Raw genomic sequence first — 21992 nt, 5'->3', positions numbered from 1 at the left:
TAATACTAACTTCTAGCGCCTCTCAATGTCTTTCTTTTGGCTGTTAACTGCAAATTTATCACAAGCAGTTTGCACAGTAGAAATCTGTTTTCTGATTTATTATTGCAAATACTCGCGGTTACTTTAAGAGTCACAGTGATACACATCAGGGAAGGGGGGATCCAGGTTCCTCCTCCCCTCTCCCGTGTCTATCTGGTCTGAGGCTTGGTAAATACGTGGCATATATGCATAATATTGGCAACCTCGGTGTAAAAAGAAATAAACCCAACCATCAGTAGGTTTGCACTGTTTTTCCTTACGTCTCCCAGCACTGGGCTGAGTAAACGAAATTGGTTACTTAAGATGAGAACTATTTTAATCCTGGAAGATGACTGAGCATTCTGTGATTTGAGGAGGGTGGGGGAAGGGATGAGGGGTGGTACCGGAAATGGGGAGGGGAAGGCTTTGACGGTGACACCCGGAAGGAGTGCTGATGTCACTCCGTTGTCGGAGCGAGTGTGAGAGCAGCAGCAGCAGCGGCGGCAGTGGCAGCAGCAGCTGTGGAGCGGTGGTTGTCAGTCGGGGTTTGAGATTATTGAAGGAACGGCAGATGGCTCTGAGGCTGTCAGTGAACGTTTCCAGCCCTTGCTTAGGTGAGTGCCCGATCGGCCCAGCTTCCCCCGGCCGGCCTGGGGATAGGTTGACTCGAGGGGAGCTCACCCACTTGGCCCATCACCGCACACGGTATTGCATCATGTGTGGAACTGACAGACTGTGATTCTGGAGCCTGGGATTAGCAGTGACTGCAGGCATATCCGAGAGGGGGGCTCTGAGCTTCAACATACACAGAGTGACCAATCTTAAACTCACAATTACTGTCGGTGGTTGACAGTTTCTGAGCATTTTCTGACATTAAAACAGAATTGTGTGAACTCGCAACGATGTGGGTGAATGGAAAGATGAGGGGATCAGACCCTGAGTTGGCATTTTCATTTTACACCATTACTGTGCGAGGCTTACACAACAACCTATTCATGTTCTCCCATTACTTGCACTTTCTAGTTTGTTAATTTAGTTTCACTTTCACTTTATGACAAAGTATCCAATATTGGCAATTAATATTTCTTGAAGTTATTTAAATATGAAGTAACAGTGTTAATATGCTATGGATTTGTCCATTTAATTAGCTTGACACTTCTGATCATTTTCTGCTTTGATTTGAATTTTTGCTTAATAACACTTGTGTCTAAAATGGCTTGTTCTGTAATCAGATTGAAATTTAAAATTAATTTTAATTCTTCAAAATTAAGATGTCAAATTCTATTAAACCTATTGAATTTGCATAAATATATTTTTAATGTAGGGTGAAGTGGTGTCATATTCTGGAGATATGACAGCCACGTTTTGAGCTACGCAGACTGATTTTTAATTGGATGATGAATGGGTGTGGTTTTGATTATTTAAAAAAAACTTGTTGCTTTTAGCATGAAATGCCCATCATTAGATCTGTCCTTAAAGAGTGGTGTGGCAGTTTTTTTTTTAATTTGTGGAATGTGGCTGTCTGTGGCAAGGCCAGCATTTATTGTTCATCCCTGATTGCCCTTGAGAAGGTGGTGGTGAGCTACCTTCATGAGGTAATGAAGGTACATGTACAGTAGTGTAAGGGAGGGAATCCCAGGACTTTGATCCAGTGACTGAGGAACAGTGACATATTTTCAAGTCAGGATGGTGTGTGATAGGAGGTAAACCTGCAGGTATTCACTTGTGTCCTTCTAGGTGGTAGGGGTTGTGGTTTTGGAAGATGCGGTTAAAGAGCCTTCGTGAGTTGCTGCAGTGCAGATGGTAGGCACAGCCATGACAGTGTGTTGATGATGGAGGAAGTCAATGATTAAGGTGGTGGATGAGTTGCCAGTCAAGCAAGCTGTTTTGTATCAAGCTTCTGAATATTGTTGAAGCTGCACTCAGAGGCAACTGAGAAATATTCCAATGTAGTGGAATGAATTGGGCGGCATAGTAGCATAGTGGTTAGCATTGCTGCTTCACAGCTCCAGGGAACTGGATTCAATTCCTGGTTCGGGTCACTGTGGAGTTTGCACATTCTCCCTGTGTTGGTGTGGGTTTCCTCAATCCAAAGTTGTGCGGGTTAGGTTGATTGGCCATGGTAAATTGTTCCTTAACGTCTGGGATGTGTAGGTTAGAGGAATTAGCGGGTAAGTATGTAGGGATACCAGGATAGGGCCTGGATGGGATTGTTGTTGGTGCAGACTCGATGGGCCGACTGCCTTCTTTCTGCACTGTAGGGTTTCTATGGTTTACTCCTGTATTTTGCTTTGCTGACGGTGGACAAGTTTGGGAGAGTCAGAAGGTGAGTTATTCTCTGCTGTATTTCCAGCCTTTGATCTTTTTGACAACACTATTTATCTGGTTGGTTCGCTTTCATTTCTGGTCACTGATGACCTCCACAATATGGATGGGGACAGGTTCAGTGGTAGTAATATTACTGAATGACATTTGGAGATGATGAGATTCACTTATTGGCTATGGTCATTTCCTGCCACTTATGTGGCATGAATGTTATTTGCAACCAATTGACCCAAACCTAAATGCTGGACAAACTTTGCTGTATGCAAGTGTAAACTGCTTTGTTACATGTGGAGCTGAGAATGAAACCTCACAATCCATCAGCAAATGGCTCATTTTCTGTGTTAAGATACAGGAAAGGTCATTAAAGCATCTGTAGATGGTTGGGTCCAGGAAACTATCTTAGTGAACTCTTGCAGTGATCCCTTGAGATTGAGAGAATTGAACTCTAACAACCATATTATTTTGTGCTAGGCATGACCTCAGCCATTTTTCTTGATTCCCATTGACTCTGGCTTCTTCATGCTGTGCTCATCCAACGCTGTCTTGATGTCAAAGGCAGTAACTTTTGTCTTGCGTCTGGAAGTCAGCTGTTTTGCCCATGTTTTGACCAAGAGTGTTAAGACGTTTATAGTAGATTGGTTTTGGTGGAACCCAAATTGGACCTTGATGAACAGGTCATTGCTGAGTAAGTGCTGCTTGGTAGCACTGTCGACAGCATCTTCCATCACTTTGATTGAAAGTCAATTAAGATGATAATTGGCGGGATTGGATTTGTCTTGCTTTTTGTGCTTTGTCGAGTCGATGCCAGTTTTATACTTAAACAGCTTGGTAAGGCATGTAGCTATTTGTGGAGCACAAGTCCTCAGCTAGTTTTTTTTGGAGCCCATTGGCTTTGCTGTGTTAAATGCGCTCGTTTTGTGATATCATCGGGAGTGAATCTTCCAAATGTGCGACCTCAACCAAGGACAAAGCAGAATCACGGGTATACCACTACCTGAAAGTTTTCCCCCAAGACCTGATTTAGAACAGTGTTGCAGTTCCTTTTTGCTGGGTCAGAATTCTGGAATTCCGTAATAGTGTTTCTACATGGACTGCCGCAATTCAAAAAGGCAGCACACCACCACCGTCTCAAGGGTAGTTAGGGCCTAGCCAATGATGCCCAAATTTCATGACCAAATAATAAAAAAAAGGCTGAAGAGATATGTGATCCTGGGGACCCCAGGAGGAGATTGAAAATCCATTTGACACCTCTGGTTGAAGATGGTTATAAGCACTGAATTCCTTTGCAATTATCTGCTGTCTTCCACCATTGTTAAGAATGTGGATGTTCATGGAGCCATTGACTTCATTACTTTAATTGTCCACCACCATTCATGACTGGATGGGACAGGACTGCAGAGTTTTGACCCTATCTTTTAGCTGTAAGATCACTTGGTTTTATATATGGCATATTGCTCCCACTGTTTAGTACTACCGCAGGGAAGTCAGTTGTCAACTTGTCGGACTACACACTTCAACCAGAGGAAATTGAAGTTCTCAGCCAAGGGCTCAATTTCTGCCCCACCACCAAAATGATCCCATCAGTCTTGCAGCAGACAGAGGAATTCATCAGGCGAATGAGGCTGCAGGAGTTTTTCCACAAACCCAAGAAGCCAACAGCAAACAACGAGACAGTCAATAAACCAGAACAGCCGACAGAGAGATCCGCAGTGCAGCAACCGAAGAGGAAGGAGTCCAATTGAACTCCTCCAGAAGGCCGCTGCCCTTGACTGGACATGTATGCCTAAGCCATCAGGAGGTGCATTAACACCAGATTCATCAGCCGCACTCACAAGACAGCCCCGAACATCACCCAAGCACAATGCAATGCCATCCACACTCTTAACATTGTCATCAAGCCAGCAGACAAAGGAGGGACCATCGTCATACTGAACAGAATGGATTACTGCAAAGAAGTGTACTGACAACTAAACAATGAGGAACACTACAGACAGTTACCCGCAGATCTGACCAAAGATCACACCCGTCAACTCAACACTCTGATCAAGACCTTTGATCCGGACCTTCAGAGCACCCTCTGTGCTCTCATTCCACGTACTCCCTGCATTGGAGATCTCTACTACCTCCCAAAGATACACAAGGGAAACACACCCGGCCGCCTCCATCGCATCAGGCAATGGGACCCTGTGCAAGAATCTCTCTGGCTATGTCAAGGGCATCCTGAAACCCATTGTACGAAGAACCTCCCAGCTTTTGTCGCGACACTGCGGACTTCCTACGGAAACTCAGCACACGTGGAGCAGTTGAACCAAGGACACTCCTCGTCACAATGGATGTCTTGGCGCTCTACACCAACATCCCCCACGACGATGGTATTGCTGCAATTGCCTCAGTACTCAACACTGACAACTGCCAGTTTCCAGATGCGATTTTATAACTCATTCGCTTTATCCTGGACCACAATGTCTTCACCTTTAACAACCGGTTTTTCATCCAGACACACAGAACAGCCATAGGGACCAAATTTGCATGTCAATATGCCAACATCTTCATGCACAAGTTTGAACAAGACTTCTTAACTGCACAGGACTTTCAACCGATGCTATATGCTAGATATATCTGACATTTTCTTCCTTTGGACACATGGTGAACAATCACTGAAACAACTGTATGATGACATCGAGTTCCACCCCACCACCAGACTCACCATGGACTATTCTCCAGAATCGGTTGCATTCTTGGAGACACACGTCTCCATCAAGTACGGTCACCTCAGCACCTCACTGTACCGCAAGCCCACAGCCAACCTCACGATGCTCCACTTCTCCAGCTTCCACTGTAAACATGTTAAAGAAGCCATCCCCTACGGACAAGCCCTCCGTATATACAGGATCTGCTCAGATGAGGAGGATCGTGACAGACACCTCCAGATGCTGAAAGATGCCCTCATAAGAACAGGATATGGCACGCGATTCATCCATCGATAGTTCCGATGCGCCACAGCAAAAGACCACATCGACCTCCTCGGAAGACAGATATGGTGGACAGAGTACCCTTCATTGTCCAGTACTTCTCTGGAGCGGAGAAGCTATGACATCTTCTCAAGTCTTCAAAGTATCATTGATGAAGACAAACATCTCGCCAGGGCTATCCCCATACCCCCACTTCTTGCCTTCAAACAACTGCACAACCTCAAACAGACCATTGTTCGCAGCAAACTACCCAGCTTTCAGGAGAACGGTGACCACAACCCTGCCACAGCAACCTCTGCAAAACATGCCAGATCATCGACGTGGATGACATCATCGCACGTGAGAACACCATCCACCAGGTACACGGTACATACTCTTGCAACTCGGCCAAAGTTGTCTATCTAATACGCTGCAGGAAAGGATGTCACACTGGGTGTGAAAGTATGGTACACTGGGGAGACCATGCAGACGCTACGACAACAGATGAATGAACATTGCTCAACAATCACCAGGCAAGACTGTTCCCTTCCTGTTGGTGAACACTTCAGTGGTCACAGGCATTCGGCCCCTGACCTTCGGGTAAGCATTCTCCAAGGCTGCCTTCATGACACTCAGCGCAGAGTCGCTGAGCAGAGACTGATAGCCAAGTTCCGCACACGTGAGGACGGTCTCGACCAGGATCTTGGATTCATGTCGCACTATTTGTAACCCCCATGACTTGACTGGGTTTGCAAAACCTCACTTTACTGTCTGGAGACAATACACATCTCTTTTAACCTATGCCTAATGCTCTTTCCACTTACATTGTCTGCATCTCTAAAACTTGAATAGCAGGTTAGTTGTAAAGACTTGCATTCTAATCAGTAATCTGTAAATTTGTGTGTGCTGTTATATGCTCTGTCTGAGGCCAGAACTCTCCATTCACCTGACGAAGGGGCAAACCCCGAAAGCTTGTGAATTTACTAGCAAATAAATTGGTTGGACTTTAACCTGGTGTTGTGAGACTTCTTACTGTGTTTACCCCAGTCCAACGCCGGCATCTCCACATGACTACTATCGACAGTGTGCACGTAGCCTGTGTTGTAGTGTTGATCTCCTGGCTTGGTGGTCGTGATAGAGAAAGAGTTACGCTGGGATGTGAAGTTACAGGTTGTGGTGGAATAAAATTTTGCTGCTGCAGTGCCTTATGGATTGTCAATTTTGACCTGCCAGTTTTTTATTCTGAATCTATCATATTTAGCATAGTGTTAGTTCCACTATATGATGTAGCATTTCTACAAGGACTATGCAGTGGCCATGACAGATGCATCTGCAACAGGCTGATTGTGATAATGAGGCCAAGTAGGTTCTTGGTTTTTTTTACCATCTGCTGCATTCTCAGTCTGGTAGATATGTCCTTCAAGTCTCTGCCAGCTTGATTTAGTAGTGGTGTTACCACGCCACTCCTGTTAATTGGCATTAAGATTCCTGTGCCTTAATTATGTTCTGTGCCCTAGCTGTGCTCAAATGTTTTTTTTCCAAGTGGTGTTCAACATGGAATGTTGTTTTTTCCAGTTTGGGAAAAGTGATCAATAGAAATCAACAGCCTGTTTCCTTGTCCATTTTGACTTGATGTCATGCAATTTCATTCGATCCAGAGTAAATGTTGATAACTCACAAGCCACTTCCCCTTACTCTGTCACTATGCAACTGCACTTGGTGGATCCGTCCAGCTGGTGAAGATGATGATGATGAAATCTAGAATGTTAGCTGCAAGGTACAACTATGAATATGACTCCCAAACTGTTGCTTTACTAGTCTGGGACAGCGCTCCCAGTTTTGGTACAGCTCCGCCATTTAACTAAGAACACTTGCACGGTCAGCTGGGCTAAAGTGTGTTTTTGTTGTATTTAGTGCCTAGGTCAATGGTGGATGGTCTGTTCAATTTTATTCCTATTAAACTTTTATAGCTTTCTCTCAATTGAATGGTTTGTTAGTGACATTTCAGAGAACATTTAAGAGTCAACCCATTAACTGTGGGTATGGAGTCACACGTAGAGCAGATCAGGTCACCATTACTGATGATTGCTTTTTATTCCAGATTTTGTTTATTTAAACAAATTTAAATTCCCCAGCTGCTGTGATGGGATTTGACCTCATATCTCCAGAGGATCAGTCTAGATCTCTGGATTCCTAGTCCATTAACATGACTTTTTAAGACTTAGCTGGTGAAGAAGGTAGGGAAGGAATGGAAGGGGATAGAGGTAGATGGGGTCTTTGAGCAGGATTGAAGGAATGACGGGCAGTGATGATTTTCTGGCACTGGAATAGAGCATTGTATAACTCTTCTACAGCTAATGTTGCAACCCAGTGCTTTATCTGCAGTAACGTAACTCAAAGCTAAGCACTCTGATGTTAAGTCCACATTTGTTGATCTGAGTGCCCCCTGTGCACGTTGCATTTGGTGTTGGGTGGGGTGGTTAGGTGGTGCTCTAAACTTTGAGTCTTTGTCTTTTATGCCTACTTACTCTGCATGTAGCTAAATGAGATATGATCCTATAGGCACGAGCATTTTGTGGAAGTTTCAATTTCACTTATTAATTTTTCAGTGATTGCATTTGGAGATTTTTGATCAATGTGATATAACTCAGTGGCTGTTATACTGAATTTGCACTTACTCTCAGGAAAATAGTGTTTCTTGGATATGGTTCTCCTGACAACTGCCCATCAGTTCTGTGCCTATAAAGCCACTCATCACAGGCTGGCTTTGTGGTAAATCTTAGCACGTCTGACCTTTTGGCTAAGATCAAGTGTAGCTTGGCAGTCCTGTACTTGATAGAAGTCAATGAAGTTACACAGGCTTCATTTGAAGCAATTTTTTAAAATAGCACCTAAGATGCAAATGAGATCAAGCACTGGAGGGGACACGATGCCTGCTCCTATCAGCTTTGATCATGTAGATTAGACCCAAGACAGGAAGAGGCTTGGATGTCTTGTCAGCTTGGATCTCCAACATCCTCACTAGTTGAGACTTTGAATTGGACTTTGAATATAGCTTAAAAAAAAACTCAGAAGGTCTTTGGACTATGAAGTTTGATATTATTACACCAAATCCTGTTTAATGTATGTTCCCATAGGTAACACTCTCCAGCAGCGTTAGTGATGAATGGGAGCGCTGACTTGTTTTTACTTCTTAATCTTCCTGTTTGCTGCTTACAAACACTAAAGCCAGTTCTAATAGTCACTATTAGTACCAGCTGATTCAGCATGAATGAGGCATTAGGATGAACTCTGAGATAGTGAAAATGCATTGTGTGTTCGAGGTGAGGACAAGGTTGACCTCCATCACATACAGAATAGTCTGCTGATCTTAGCCTTCTGCTGCATCATACATTATATTTTGGGATCTAAGAAATATTGAAGTTCTGCTTCTACAGAAACTGTATGGTTCGCTTTCCCACTCAACCAGTGAGACTCGAACCATCCTGCGGTATCTTGGTTTTTGTTTTGTATATCTAACACACTGCAGTGGCACAGTGGTTAGAACTGCTGTTTCATCATGCCAGGGACCTGGGTTCGATTCCTGGCTTCGGTCACTGTCTGTGCAGGGTCTGCAAGTCTTCCTTGCATCTGCTTGGGTTTCCTCCCACAGTCCGAAAGACGTGCTGGTTAGATGCATTGGCATGCTAAATTCTCTCTTAGTATACCTGAACAGGTACGGACAGAACTGTGGTGACTAGGAGATTTTTATAGTTCATTGCAGTGTTAATGTGAGCCTACATATGACACTAAAAATAAACTTGAAACAGGATGGTATCTTTCTTGGGTTTTGGAATATTTAATATGCTATACAGCAAAGGAGTCTTAAGTTTCTATCTGGCATGAGCTGATTGTTGAAGGATGGTGATTTCAGTTCCCACTGTTTGTGGAAAATGTAAATCTTGACTGTTTTTTTTTGAATTGCGTGATAGTGAATTTATTTTGGAAATTCAGATGCCACAAACCAAATGTGCTGTTTTAGGAGATAGACTCCAGCCAATGGTGTATCTGTTAATTGGTTGGTATTGAAGATGTTTATATTTATTTACGTTTCACCTGTAAAATTTAATGTAAAAATAAAAGTGTGTACCCATTGCTTTTTTTTGGGGATTTAAGATACTTAAAGCATGATTTATTCAGAATATATTGTGATGCCAATGGGGTTGTTAATCAGCTATTCCAAAATGTATTGCAGAAAGAAAGCAAAATGTTTGCTCCCGGCCTTTCTTCAAATTATGCATGACTAAGATTGACTTAGAACTGCTGATGTTACAATGAGCTCTGTCCTTGACCAAAAAACGTGTATTTGTGAGATATTCCTTTAAATTCAAATTGAAACTAAAATCATTTGTGGAAAGGGGGATAGCATTATTCGTATTTGCTGGCTGTGGCATTACTTCTGAGAAGTTAGACTCTGGCTGAGGCTGCTGTGATGTAAACAGTGACTAATACAAACTAATTGTGGGGGGGATGTGTTTCTGCCTGTCATTTGCAGCAAGGCACAGTTGTAGAATGATGTGTTTAGGAGAAACAAACAAAAACTGTTTTCAAAATTCAGAAGTGCTTTGTGAAGCAATGTGCAAACTAGCTGAGAGGGACTGAATCCTAAATGTGGTGTGAATAGCTTAAGTATGCTAGAGTTGAGCTTTTGTATCAGAAGTGGTCAAATCATGAACTTTGTTGCTGGGTTGATTGGTTGAAAACTCTGCAAAGCTGTGCCATCAGAAGCATGACTTAAAGCACACATCTACAATTCCTCTCTCCTTTATCAGTCTTAACTGTATCTGGGGATAATGGATGGAAAAAGGCTACTAATACGCGGGCCAAACCCATCAGGTGGGAAAAGTGAGAGATTCTACGTATTGGAGGTTGAGTTAAAGAAGTTGAAGCTGCATGTGGTAGCACATTTACATGGGGAGTGACTCTGAGAAAGTTGCAAGACCGATCTATGGTGTATCGATTATTTGAAGAGAAATTAATCATTTCCACTGAAATATTTTGTTCTTGCAAGCTTTATTAAGTTGATTTTGGGTTTGACTGTTAGAATAAAAGTTTTTAAAAATCACATCTTAACACATTGAAACCTTTTGGCATCTTTGGGGATTCTTTTCGTCATTGATTTTCAGAGATTGTAACAATTTACTGAAATCTATTTTGTATAACTTTTTTACATTTGTGGCACTTTCTAATATACACTATTATTCACTTTACTGAATGCATGAAAACATTGCCTTTGTGAGGCACTGTGTGCAAAATTCCTGATTAGTGGATTTTTGTTTTTAAATTGAGGTTTGTTACTTGCCTTTTAACTTGGGAATATGCATCTCTTGGATCCATTAAACAACTGCAGCAGTGGTAAAAAACAAGACAGCATAGGCTTCTTTGTCTGAAATTGGTGATTAAATAAGATGAGGCATTTTTGTCTCTCCCACATCTTCTGATAGTCATATTCTGCTTGGATTGGTTTTTGAATGATACTGCAGTATTGTGCAAAGAAAATCTAAATGATCCAATTCCCAATCTTTCAACCTGTTACTTTGAAAAGAAAATAGATTTTTCTCAAAGTAACAAGAAGCCATCAACATCGATTATGGGAGCGGCCAGTCTAGCTGCTCTGATTAGTGCAATTGCTGCAGTGCAGATGAGATGCATACTGACAATATGAGGTGCTACTGAAATATCATGTGCCCCTCCTGATCCTTGACCTATCCAGTGGAAAGTTAGTATGAGGTGATTGCTAGTAAAATGGTGACTCCTCCTTTCTACATACCCCTAATGCTGTCTAACATCACAGGATTGGTTGGAAAGGTCAGTGGGTTATATATTACTTTAGGTGACATTTCATCTTGTATCCAATCTGCAATGCAGCAATTCCACTAGCCAGTAGGGTGGATGCTGAAATAACCCAGCATTTCAGTTTTCACTTTAGAAGCTTAAGCTTATACCTGTATTTTTTAAATTCTATTTGAGGTACAACTTAATCTTTCCATCCCCATGGCTTTGCGGTTTTCTTATGTTCCTGAGAGATCAGTTTTAAGGCCTATTTAAATACAGTGTGAACTTATGGAACGTCACATCCTTGCCATTTTCTAGGCAAGCTAAACTTGAATAATTTTGCCAGGAAGGAGCAAGAACAGAAAGTTTTGAGGAACAATTAATCATATTATTTTGAAACACCAATATAATTGAATTTGTAAGATTAGTATGGGAACTGTTGCTTGGAGCTAGAAAGCATTTTTGAGATTAGTGTCTTATCTATTTTTAAGCCTGTCAGTGTTTTAAAAATTGACAATCAAAAATCCACTTGTATAATTTTTTTAAATGTCAAATTAAATTTCTGGTTATCACTGTTTGCTTTTAAGAAAAAAAATAAGAAACCTTTTTATGCAGGACTTGTGAAGAAACAATTTTTGCATATGAAGGGAGGGGCGAGTTTGATAGATACATTTGAATCTATCTAACATGAATTCGTTGTGTTCAAAGCATAACGTTGCAAACACTGAGAAGAATTGAAGGTCAGAGAATTAATATTTTTCTGTAATTTGTGTATATTGTAATGTTCGAGCTATTTATTGCAAATATAATTGCATTTGTGCAATAAGTATTTATAGGTTGTATGTGTAATTTGTGCTTTTATTCATTGTGAAAAGCTGTTTCACTCAAACTGGATATTTAATACAAAACTGATGTTTATGAAGTTATTTTCTTTTGCAGGTGCATTACTAACTGTGGAACACATCAAAAATTCTGTCAAGGTATTGGTTGAAGAGGGTAAAGGGAACATCCTGCAAATTTCTGAGTAAGTATCCCAGGGAACGAAGACCCGATTGTTTCAATTCTTCTGGAAATCGTGGATAAAATAAGCTGAAAATTTGAAATACTGGTGACTCCAGGCCCACAACGATGTGGCTGAGTCTTCACAACCCTGTGAAAAGGCTTAGCAAGCCACCGCGTTTTCAAGAAGGTGCCTCATCACTACTTTCTCAAGGACAGTTGGGAATGGATAGTAAATATTGATCTTGCCAGCTAGATCGACATCCCATGAATTAATTAAGGAAAAAAAACTATGGTCTTGAATCACCATATCCTGTACGTGTTCTCTTTGCCTTTGCACCCATCAAGGTTCCTTCAAAAGGCTAGTCAAAATTTGTACCTTGTCTGTACTTGTCACAATTCCAAATTTCTTTATCACTTTCTGCTTAATATCTTCTGCAAAGCATCTTGAGGTGTTTTCTGCAAAATGTGTTTCATAGACATAAGCTGTTGTAGTCACTGACAGTTTGAAGAGTAATTGTTACTCATTTTATTGATATTTAATTATAAACAAGGGCACAAGCTTAAAATTAGAGCTTGGCTATTTAAGAGTGAAAGGAAGAAGAATTCTTCCATCCAAAGGCTAGTGGAAATCTGGAATTTGCCCCCAAAACGTGTTGGATTCCAAATCAATTGAAACTTTCAAGATTGAGCTTAAAGTATTTTTGCTGAAGGTATGAAATGACATAGAACAAACATCATATAATCCCTATAGTGCAGGTGGAGGCCATTCTGCCCATCGAGCACGTACTGACTCTCTGCAGAACATCTTACCCAGGCCCTATCCTCGTAACCCTGCTAATTCCCCTAACTTACACACATCTTGGGACACTAATGGGCAATTTAGCATAGCCAATCAACATAATCCGCACACCTTTGTGGGAGGAAACCCACGCAGACAAGGGGAGAATGTGCAAAGTCCACACAGTCAACCAAGGCCAGAATCGAACCCAGATCCCTGGCACTGTGAGGCAGCAGCGCTAACCTCTTTGCCACATGGTTAAATATTATTGTGGTACCAATAATACATTAGCAAAGTAATGGTTGAATACTTTGGCCTAATCCTGTTCTGTTATTTCTGGGTTTTCAGTAATACCCTTTTAACATAATGGGTGATATTAGTGCTGAATTAAGTGCGACAGCTTTAGGGCTGAACTGATTTTTTTTAATAAAAGTCTAATTTATATACTCATTTAATTTCAGATCATATTCAAAATGCGTTATCAGATGTACTGTCGTCCCCATTTCCCCAGTGTATTGAAAGTACAAAAATTAAAACACACAACCTTGGGTAAAATTAACTATTTGAACATTTAAGCAAAGCAAATTAGTTTTTTGATTAAAGGAGAAAAAGAACATTGTGCCTAATCATTCCTTTGAATTTTTCAGCAACTGGCATTGAAAACAAACATTTGTATTGGCATCTATATGCAATCAGAGATTTTTGAAATTGTCAGTATATCTGAAATCAAAAAGTACTGGAAATGCTCAGAGGTTTGGCAGCATCTGTGGAGTGAGAAATAGAGTTAACATTTCGGGCTGATAACTTTTCATCAGAACTGGTCAGATCATCGAATAGCGTTTACTCTGTTTGCCTCTCCTCTGATGCTGTCAGACCTGTTGAACATTTCTAGTATTTCCAGTTTTTATTTCGGGTTTGCAGCATCTACCATATTTTGCTTTGGGATTAGATATCAAAACAGCTGTTATAAAACTGATGGTGAAATGTTTGTGCTGGAGGCGCAATTGTTAATTTAGGACTTATTCTCTCTTTGAGACAGACTTCACTTGCACATTTCCATTATGATATTGAAGTGAAAAGGCAAAATCTGCAGTTGTGCGAGGGAAGATGGACTTCTGTTCTGTGGGAAAACTGGGCTTGTTATAAGAGCAGAGAAAGTTGAGAGGAGTTTGAATAGATATGTTCAAAATCATGAAGGGCTCTAATAAAGTAAATAGGGATGGGGGTGGGGGGCAATAATGACAACTGAGACTAAGGGTTTCAGTGACAGATGCAATCACAGGGAGGCAATGACCTAGTGGTATTATTGCTAGACTATTAATCCAGAAACTCGCTAATATTCTGGGGACCCAGGTTCAAATCCCTGCCACAGCAGGTAATGAAATTTGAATTCAATTAAAAACATCTAGGATTAAGAATCTACTGATGATAAAAATCATTGTCAATTGTCAGAAAAACTCATCTGGTTCACAAATGTCCTTTAGGGAAGGAAATCTGTCGTCTTTACCTGGTCTGGCCTACGTTTGTCTCCAGAACCACAGCAATGTGGTTGACTCTCAGTTGCTCTTAGACAACTAGGGATGGGCAATAAATGCAGGCCAGCCAGTGACGCCCGTGTCCCATGAATAAATTAAAAAATAGGTGGAAATGGGTGTTTATGAAAATTGAATTAGGCATTCATAATGGTGGACTAGATGTGATCTTTCAGAAAAGATATGTTGCTCACACAATATTGAAAACAGTCTGATCAAACAACAGGGATGGTGAACGAATGGGGTAATAGGGGATGTGAGAGACTAATGTGGACATCTCTGAGAACTGAGTAAAGTGGCTTTGATCATTCCAGCATTGAGTTGGACCAATTACCACTCAAATGGGCAGTTAGTAAAACAATATTGTTGAGTTGAGGATGGTGATTGGTATGTAAACCTAGGTGTTATAAAGATAGAAGCTGATCTAACGCCTATAGATTTTCTTTTATTGAAGAGGGAAGCTTTCATTTACAGGGTGAGATGACAAGGTGAGAGGGCAGCAGGAAGATAATGGCCTCCAATTTTGGTACATTTGGCTTACATTAATACTGCAATGAAGTTAATGTGAAAATCCCCTAATTGCCCCAATCTGGCGCCTGTTCAGCTACGCTGAGGGAGAATTTAGCATGGCCAGTAGACCTAACAAGCACATCTTTCGAATTCTGGGAGGAAACTGGAGCACCCGGAGCAAATCCATGCAGACACTGGGAGAAGGTACAGATTCCGCACAGGCAGTGACCCGAGCCAGGAATCGAAACCAGGTCCCTGATGCTGTGAGGCAGCAGTGCTAACCGCTGTGCCACTGTTCTTAAGATTAAGACGGATGAGAGAGGCAGGGGAGCAACACATGAAAGCACTTGGGCAAATGTAAAGTGAGTCCTGGCTTTGATTTGGATTTCTAAATTGGATTAAGCTTGATGTGGTTAAGAATTCAAGTCAAAACTTGAGAATGACTGTTGAAAAGTTAGTCTGCCAGCTATTTAGGGTTATCTGAATTTCTAAACCATACAGCTGAGGATTTAGACCTTTTCATAGTTTTGGTTCCCTTTTTCAATCAGTCAGACTATAAAACAAGGGTAGTTTTTATTCTTTTCATAGAATGTGGTGTCACTGGCAAGATCAGCATTAGTTTTACCATCCCTAATTGCCCTTAAATGGAATGGTTGCTAAGCCATTTCAAATGACAGTTTCAGCCACTTTGCTGTGGATCTAGAGTCATATGTAGACCAGGCCAGGTAAATGTAAGAATCGCAAATTTCCATCCTTAAAGGAGATAAGTGAACCAGACCATTTTTGTGACAATTGATTGTTTCATGATTGGCTTTCAATTCCAGATTTCATTATTTGAATTCAAATTCCAACAGCTTCCCTGATGGGATTTAACTCATGTACCCAGAACTTTAGGTGGGCCTCTGGATGATTGGTCCAGTGACATAACTTCTATGTCACCATCTCATGCCCTCCTCAGGAAGTGTTGATTGTGTTGAGTCACATATGAAATAACCATTGATATCCTCAATTCCTTCTTTGCTGCTGGTCTTTCCCCAGTACCTAATGATTTGAGCTCATGCCCTCTTTGTTGCTTGATGTCCTTGCTGACTACATATTTCATCATTTTCCCCCTTCCTGTCTTATTTATTATTAATTAGTATCGGTGTCTAAACTCTGTTCCATGGACCAAGTGTAGTCTGCAGGCTTTGGTGCTTCAGTTGATAAAATTCAGATGACAACCTTGTTTTTGTATTTAAACTTTGCAGTTTGGAAAGAATTACACTTAGTGCTAAGATAATCTGAAATTAAAACACCAAGCTCTGTCGGTATCTATGACGTGAGGTACATGAAAACTAATGGGAGCATAGATTTCAGCCTTCAGGGCTTCATGTGGCCAAAACATTACTAATCTGAAGTTAACAGATTTGAAGAATTTCAAAAGTATCTTTTGATTTGACATGGCACATAAAGGTGAAATAATGAACCACAATAATCTCATATTCACTGCTTCACGATTGATATCATATGTATTAAAATCCCCCTTCATCAGATCATTTATATGCCAATAAAGTTGATTTTTAAAGTATAAGTTTGTTATTCATATTTCCTTTAGTGATGTACAGTAAACAATTGATTACTGTGTTACCGCTTCAGCGTACTCTATTTTTCAATCTTACAGAGATACTGTCTTTAATGATACAAATTCCATTGTTCGCTACCTGGCTCGGGTAGCCACAGAAAATAAGCTCTATGGCTCCAATCTGCTAGAACATACTGAGGTAAGACTTTGACTATCTTAAGGGTAACAGATGATTTTTATCACCTTGAATATCTTATGCTTGCAGCCAAAACTGTGTTCAATCTTCAGGCATGATTTGTCATTTGAATCACATTCGACCAACCTTGAGGTTAAGCTGAAAAGCCTTTACATGTGCACATTCTTCCATTAAAAACTTCCTGTAATCAATAGGCTTTTCTGCACTAATTTTCCAACCTGGTAGTACTGTATGAATGAAAGGGTATACATTCTCAGGAGCAGTATTTGTTCAATGGAAATATCTACTCTTTAAAAGTAAGACATCTGATGGCTATATTTGTCTTGAACTCCAGCAAGTTCTGGTTGCTGGTTCATTGCTGCTTGTGTTTTTAAATGAGAATTTGATCATTGTTTAATCAGATTTGTTGATTTTTAATTTCCCTTTCTAAGGTGAAAGGAAGCGATTGTTTTCACTGGCCTTTCATCTTTTTTTCTCATTAATGTCACTAGTATTTACAAACCAAACCATAAGATTCAGAGAATCATGCACCATTTGTTCTACTGATTTCCACAGCTGTGCAGATTGTGGAGGTAACATTTTAAAAATTAATAATATGGAAAGTTTTTTTTGTATGGTTTTCTGCTTTCTAATAACTATTCCAATAATGTTCTGCGGAAATTTTTCTTATCAAACACCATCAAAGCAAAAATTACTCATGCCTGACTAAATAATTCCAACTGTAGACAGATGTTGCTGAACATCTTGGCTGTAACAAAATGCCACCTCGTAGGTTGAGCACTGTCACCAGTAACTAGTGAGACAGAAGTAAAAGCTTTAGCCACACAAATTCAATTCCTTCCAGTGAACTGTGAAAGGGCTGTCAAAGACTTGACATTTCCTTGCAATGTCCTTGTTTTGCCAGACTTTGTACTTTTTTTTAATCAATCCGTGCGTGGCAGCTAATGTCACAGTCCTACACTTCCATACTCTACTTCTTTTGTGTTGATACTTTCTGAAGTCCTGAAAGCTGTTGTTAAGTCTCAAAAGTTTATTTGAAGTGCTGTTTTGATACCTAACCACTTGTGTGATTTTAGGCATGACTGTTGCCTTGACCACCTCTGGCACTCTGAACAGTGAATTTACTGTCTTTTCCTTTGACAATGGCTGTATGCATTTCTAAACCATTTACAACAATGTGGTCTCCCACTTAAGCCATCCAGTTTCTCTCTAAATCATTCTATCTGGCCAGTAGTTTATTCAATGTCTCTTTCATTATTTCAGGAGTTCCTTAGACTTCTGAACTTTCTCATCATATTAGTTCATGTCAATGATTTCTTCCACTTTTGCCAACCAAATCTGCTTTTTGGTTCATGGTTCCATTCTTTCTATCCAGTTGTGTGGCCAGAGAATCATGTGCAATGATTCCTCTTCCTGTTTCTGCATTAATACCTCCAGGATCCTGCAAGCATCTTTCTTTGGCCCTCTCCTACTACTTAGCTACATGCTGGTCCTTGGTGATATTATCTGAAGACGCAGTGCCAAGTCCTGCATGTGTGCTAATGCCACCAAGTGCTCCTCACCATCATTTCTCTTTGTCCATTTGTGGTCTTTTGATTTGTTATGCTACTTTTTTAAACATTTGTTCTTGGCAGGTGCTCCCACTGTTGTTAGGGAGGAAGTTTCAGGATCTTTGACCCAACTTGCTTGATATCCAATATTGCAGAAGTTAACATTTTTGACATGTGGAAGATTGAGGCCACTGACTTCAGTCTCCACCACAAGCTCCGTTCCTAACCATTGATGCTACCCCTCTTCCTCCTTGCTGCTACGGCTGAACCAGATTGTTAATTTCATGCATCCTATTTGACTCTGATCTGAGGTTCTCACCCCTATCTGCCGGATCATCAAAGCTGCCTATTTGCACTTCCATAACATTGCCTGTCTCTGTTCCTGTTTTTGCTCATTTGCTGAAAGCTATATCCGTGCTTTTGTTACGCTGAACTATTTTTAAGTCCTCTTATGTCAAACAATATAATTAATTCCGGCTGACTCAGAATGAATAAGTAGTTTATCTGGGAAATGGAGAAAATTAATTTACTGATCAACTTACCAAATAATGAAGTAAATTAGGACAGCACAGTGGTTAGCACTGCTGCCTCACCAGGGAACCAGGTTCAATTCCACCTTGGGCGATTTGAGTGGAGTTTGCAAGTTCCCCCCCCGAGTGCTCTGGTTTCCTCCCACAGTCTAAAGATGTATGGGTTAGATGGATTGGCCATGCTAAATTGTCCCTTAGTGTCCAAAAATATGTCGGTTAGATAGATTAGCCATGGTAAATGTGTGATGTTAAGAGGATAGGCTTGAGGAGAGGGTGTGGGTAAAATGTTTTTGTCAGAGAGTTGGTGCCGATTTCGTAAGGCCGAATCTTCTGCACAGTAGGGATTCTATGAAATCAAATGCAAACGTTTTTCAGATTGTCTTTTTTTTTATTTTTCTATATTTATTAGCTTAATTTCTATCTTGTTAAAGACATCCAGGGGTGACAATATTTGCAAATCTTTGAAAAAAACATTGATAAACCTTGTAGTGAACATTTTTTACAGCTCGTACATGACATTCTAGTTGACAGTCTGCCTGTTCAGCCAATTGTACTTAAAATAGAAATGCTCCAGTGGTATGAAATCAGCAATTCTAATGATCAACAGAAACAGATGAATTTTTGCATAATTTCAATTTAAATTAAGAGATCAAATTAAACAGTTATAATTTTAGAAACAAGACTGCATTTCTTGTAGGCTTAATCATTTTAGACCATTCTGATCTTATTCTTAGAAATGATTTTCTTCAAATTCAAGCTTGAATTAAAACCTGAATTCAACAAGACCTAAAGATCTAAAAAAAATCTGGTATTTAAATAGCTGGGTTTTGTAGATTTAACTTGGTCTGTTCAAACTTTTTCTTTAATTTCAATGTGCTTGATATAATTGTCAGGATATTTAAAGTGTTGGTTTTGTTATATAATTTGCACTTGTCGCACTGTGGCTTATGTTATTTGGAGCTGTTTGTGAATCTGAAGAATACAGGATATGTACATTGAAGTAGGGCTGTGCTGCCACGTCAGCTTGCCTGTTTGTAAAATTCTGTAATGCTACACCAGTTGAGACAGATGGAATTAATTTGTGTGTCATTTACTATTTTACCTTGCTGGTGCAGTTGAGTTTGAATGTTAAGTTAGTAAACTTAATGTTTGTTCACAATTATTCTGCGCAACACTTGTTTTTGCTGGTAAACGTTTGGGTTTCTGAAGGTTATCTTTTTGTAATGTCTGATTATTTAATGTTACTTACTTAATTCCTGAGAGCCTGATAAGTAGCAAGACATTTTGTTGTCCTTATTTTTAATTCTCAATGAGAAGCTTTTGTATTAGATAGGATTGCAATTTGTTTTGGGGCTAGATTTAGTGTGTTTGGCCTTAACATATAATCATGGTGGTGCATTGGTTAGCACTGCTACCTCACAGTGTCAGGGACTTGAGTTCAACTCCTGCCTTGGGTGCTTGTCTGTGTGGAGTTTGCAAGTACTCCCTATATTTGTGTGTTTCCTCTGGGTGCTCCTGTTTCCTCCCACACTCTAAAGATGTGCAGGTTAGGTGAATTGGCCATGCTAAATTGCCCCATGTGTTCAAAGATCTGTAGGTTAGGAGATTAGTGAAGTAAATGCTTGGGATTACTGAGATAGGGCAGGGGAAGGTCTGGGTAGGGTGCTCTGTTGGAGAGTTGGTGCGGGTTAAATGGGCTGAATGGCCTCATTCTGCACTGTTGGGATTCTATAAACATCAGCAACTCTAAGATAATGCAATAATGAAAACTTTATTGCATACCACAAAGTAGCATGATTCTTGCTTTCACTATTTCTTTTTCAATGTTGTCATAATGTCACAAAAACAGGACTTAGGTTCTTGACATTTATCAAGAGATAAGATTACTAGTCTTAGTAGAACCTTCCATTAAGAGCGCTAACATTCGCATTACAACTGTGCTGATACTACCAACTCCAAATGATGGACTTTAAAACTGTTCCTTGTTTTAATCCTTTTGTTGGCAGGTTGACCATTGGTTGGAGTTCAGCAGCACAGGACTGGCAAGCTCTGCTCAGTTCCCTACAGCAATACAAGAGCTTGATTGTGCACTTTCTCTCAGGACATTCTTGGTTGGACATGAATTGACGCTGGCTGATCTGTGTGTGTGGGCAGCATTGAAAGGTTGGCAAAAGAATACTGTTATTTGCTTTTATAAATTATATCTGTAATACATTTTGGAGAGCTCTATTTTAGCTTGATAACTTCAAAGATAGAAATATAAATGCTTGGTGAGGTAATTATGTTAAACTCTTCTGTCCCTTGCTTGAGGAAATAATCATACTTTTTACAGACATGACTTCACAATGCTATTGCAAAATGGTTTAAATTTTAATTTTCCTGGAATACAGTAATACTTCGAAATCGTTAATTAAAAGCCTACAGATTTGATGAACAGATTGTCTAGGTCAGCCTATTACGCATTTATATTTTTATAGTACCTTTTTAATGCAGAAAAAATTCCAATATACTTTACAGGTATTACTCTCCAAAACCTTGTGAATCTGACTTGATTGGGATTGTCAATTTAGAGTTATAGCTATTTAATATAATCCACTGCATGTCTTTTAGGATGTGTTTTAAAACTGACATCAGTTAACTTATAACTTTATTTAACATTTAATAAGATGCTGGAGTTTGCACTGTAAGCTAGTCATGAAGATGTAAAATATCTCTCCCCAACACTGCTGTTGTGCTGTTCCTCTTATCTGGCTTGTTGCTGTTCATAGTTACAGGTTGAGTGATTAAATCTGGAAAATGGTTGCTGATTTTTTTTTAATGCTGAAAGTAAAAGAAACAAAGACTTTTATTTATATGCCACTCATAACCACTGGATTTCCTAAAGCACTTGACAGCCAGTGAAAGACTTCTGAAGTGTAGCTGCTGTTTTGATGTAGGAAATGCAGCAGCCAATCGTTAATCCACATTCTCCCACAAAGAATAGTGTGATAATGATGAGATGATTTGTTTTTGTGATGTCAGTTGAGGGATAGAAATTGACCAGGGCACATGGATAGTTCACCTAGAATGTAGGCAGAAATCTTTAATTATCTCTTGGAACTTACTCAACCATGGCAGGTTTTATCACGGTACTCAGTTTTAATACATTGTAACTAGCACAGACCTAGTCAGAGTGCACAACCAATTCAACTGTCCAATCAAAGTTCTTAATTGGTCTGTTTCTTT

At 40.1% G+C, this 21992-nt stretch overlaps 1 protein-coding gene across 2 annotated transcripts in view; it reads left to right on the top strand.

The window, feature by feature from the left end:
* The first annotated feature begins 467 nt into the window (after nt 1-467).
* Nucleotides 468-21992, top strand: part of eprs1 (glutamyl-prolyl-tRNA synthetase 1) — a 74142-nt gene continuing 52617 nt past the window's right edge. For both annotated transcript variants that reach the window (XM_080200550.1, XM_080200549.1), the window contains exons 1-4: nt 468-632; nt 12048-12132; nt 16591-16690; nt 20774-20930. In XM_080200550.1, the coding sequence (XP_080056676.1) occupies nt 473-632; nt 12048-12132; nt 16591-16690; nt 20774-20930 (502 nt within the window). In that variant the 5' untranslated portion in view covers nt 468-472. The remainder of the gene's footprint in view (nt 633-12047; nt 12133-16590; nt 16691-20773; nt 20931-21992) is intronic.

This window comes from Carcharhinus amblyrhynchos, chromosome 12 (assembly GCF_965287045.1).
Source record: "Carcharhinus amblyrhynchos chromosome 12, sCarAmb.v2.hapA, whole genome shotgun sequence".
NCBI classification, from domain to species: Eukaryota; Metazoa; Chordata; class Chondrichthyes; order Carcharhiniformes; family Carcharhinidae; genus Carcharhinus; species Carcharhinus amblyrhynchos.
This window is presented reverse-complemented; position numbering and strand designations above follow the sequence as displayed.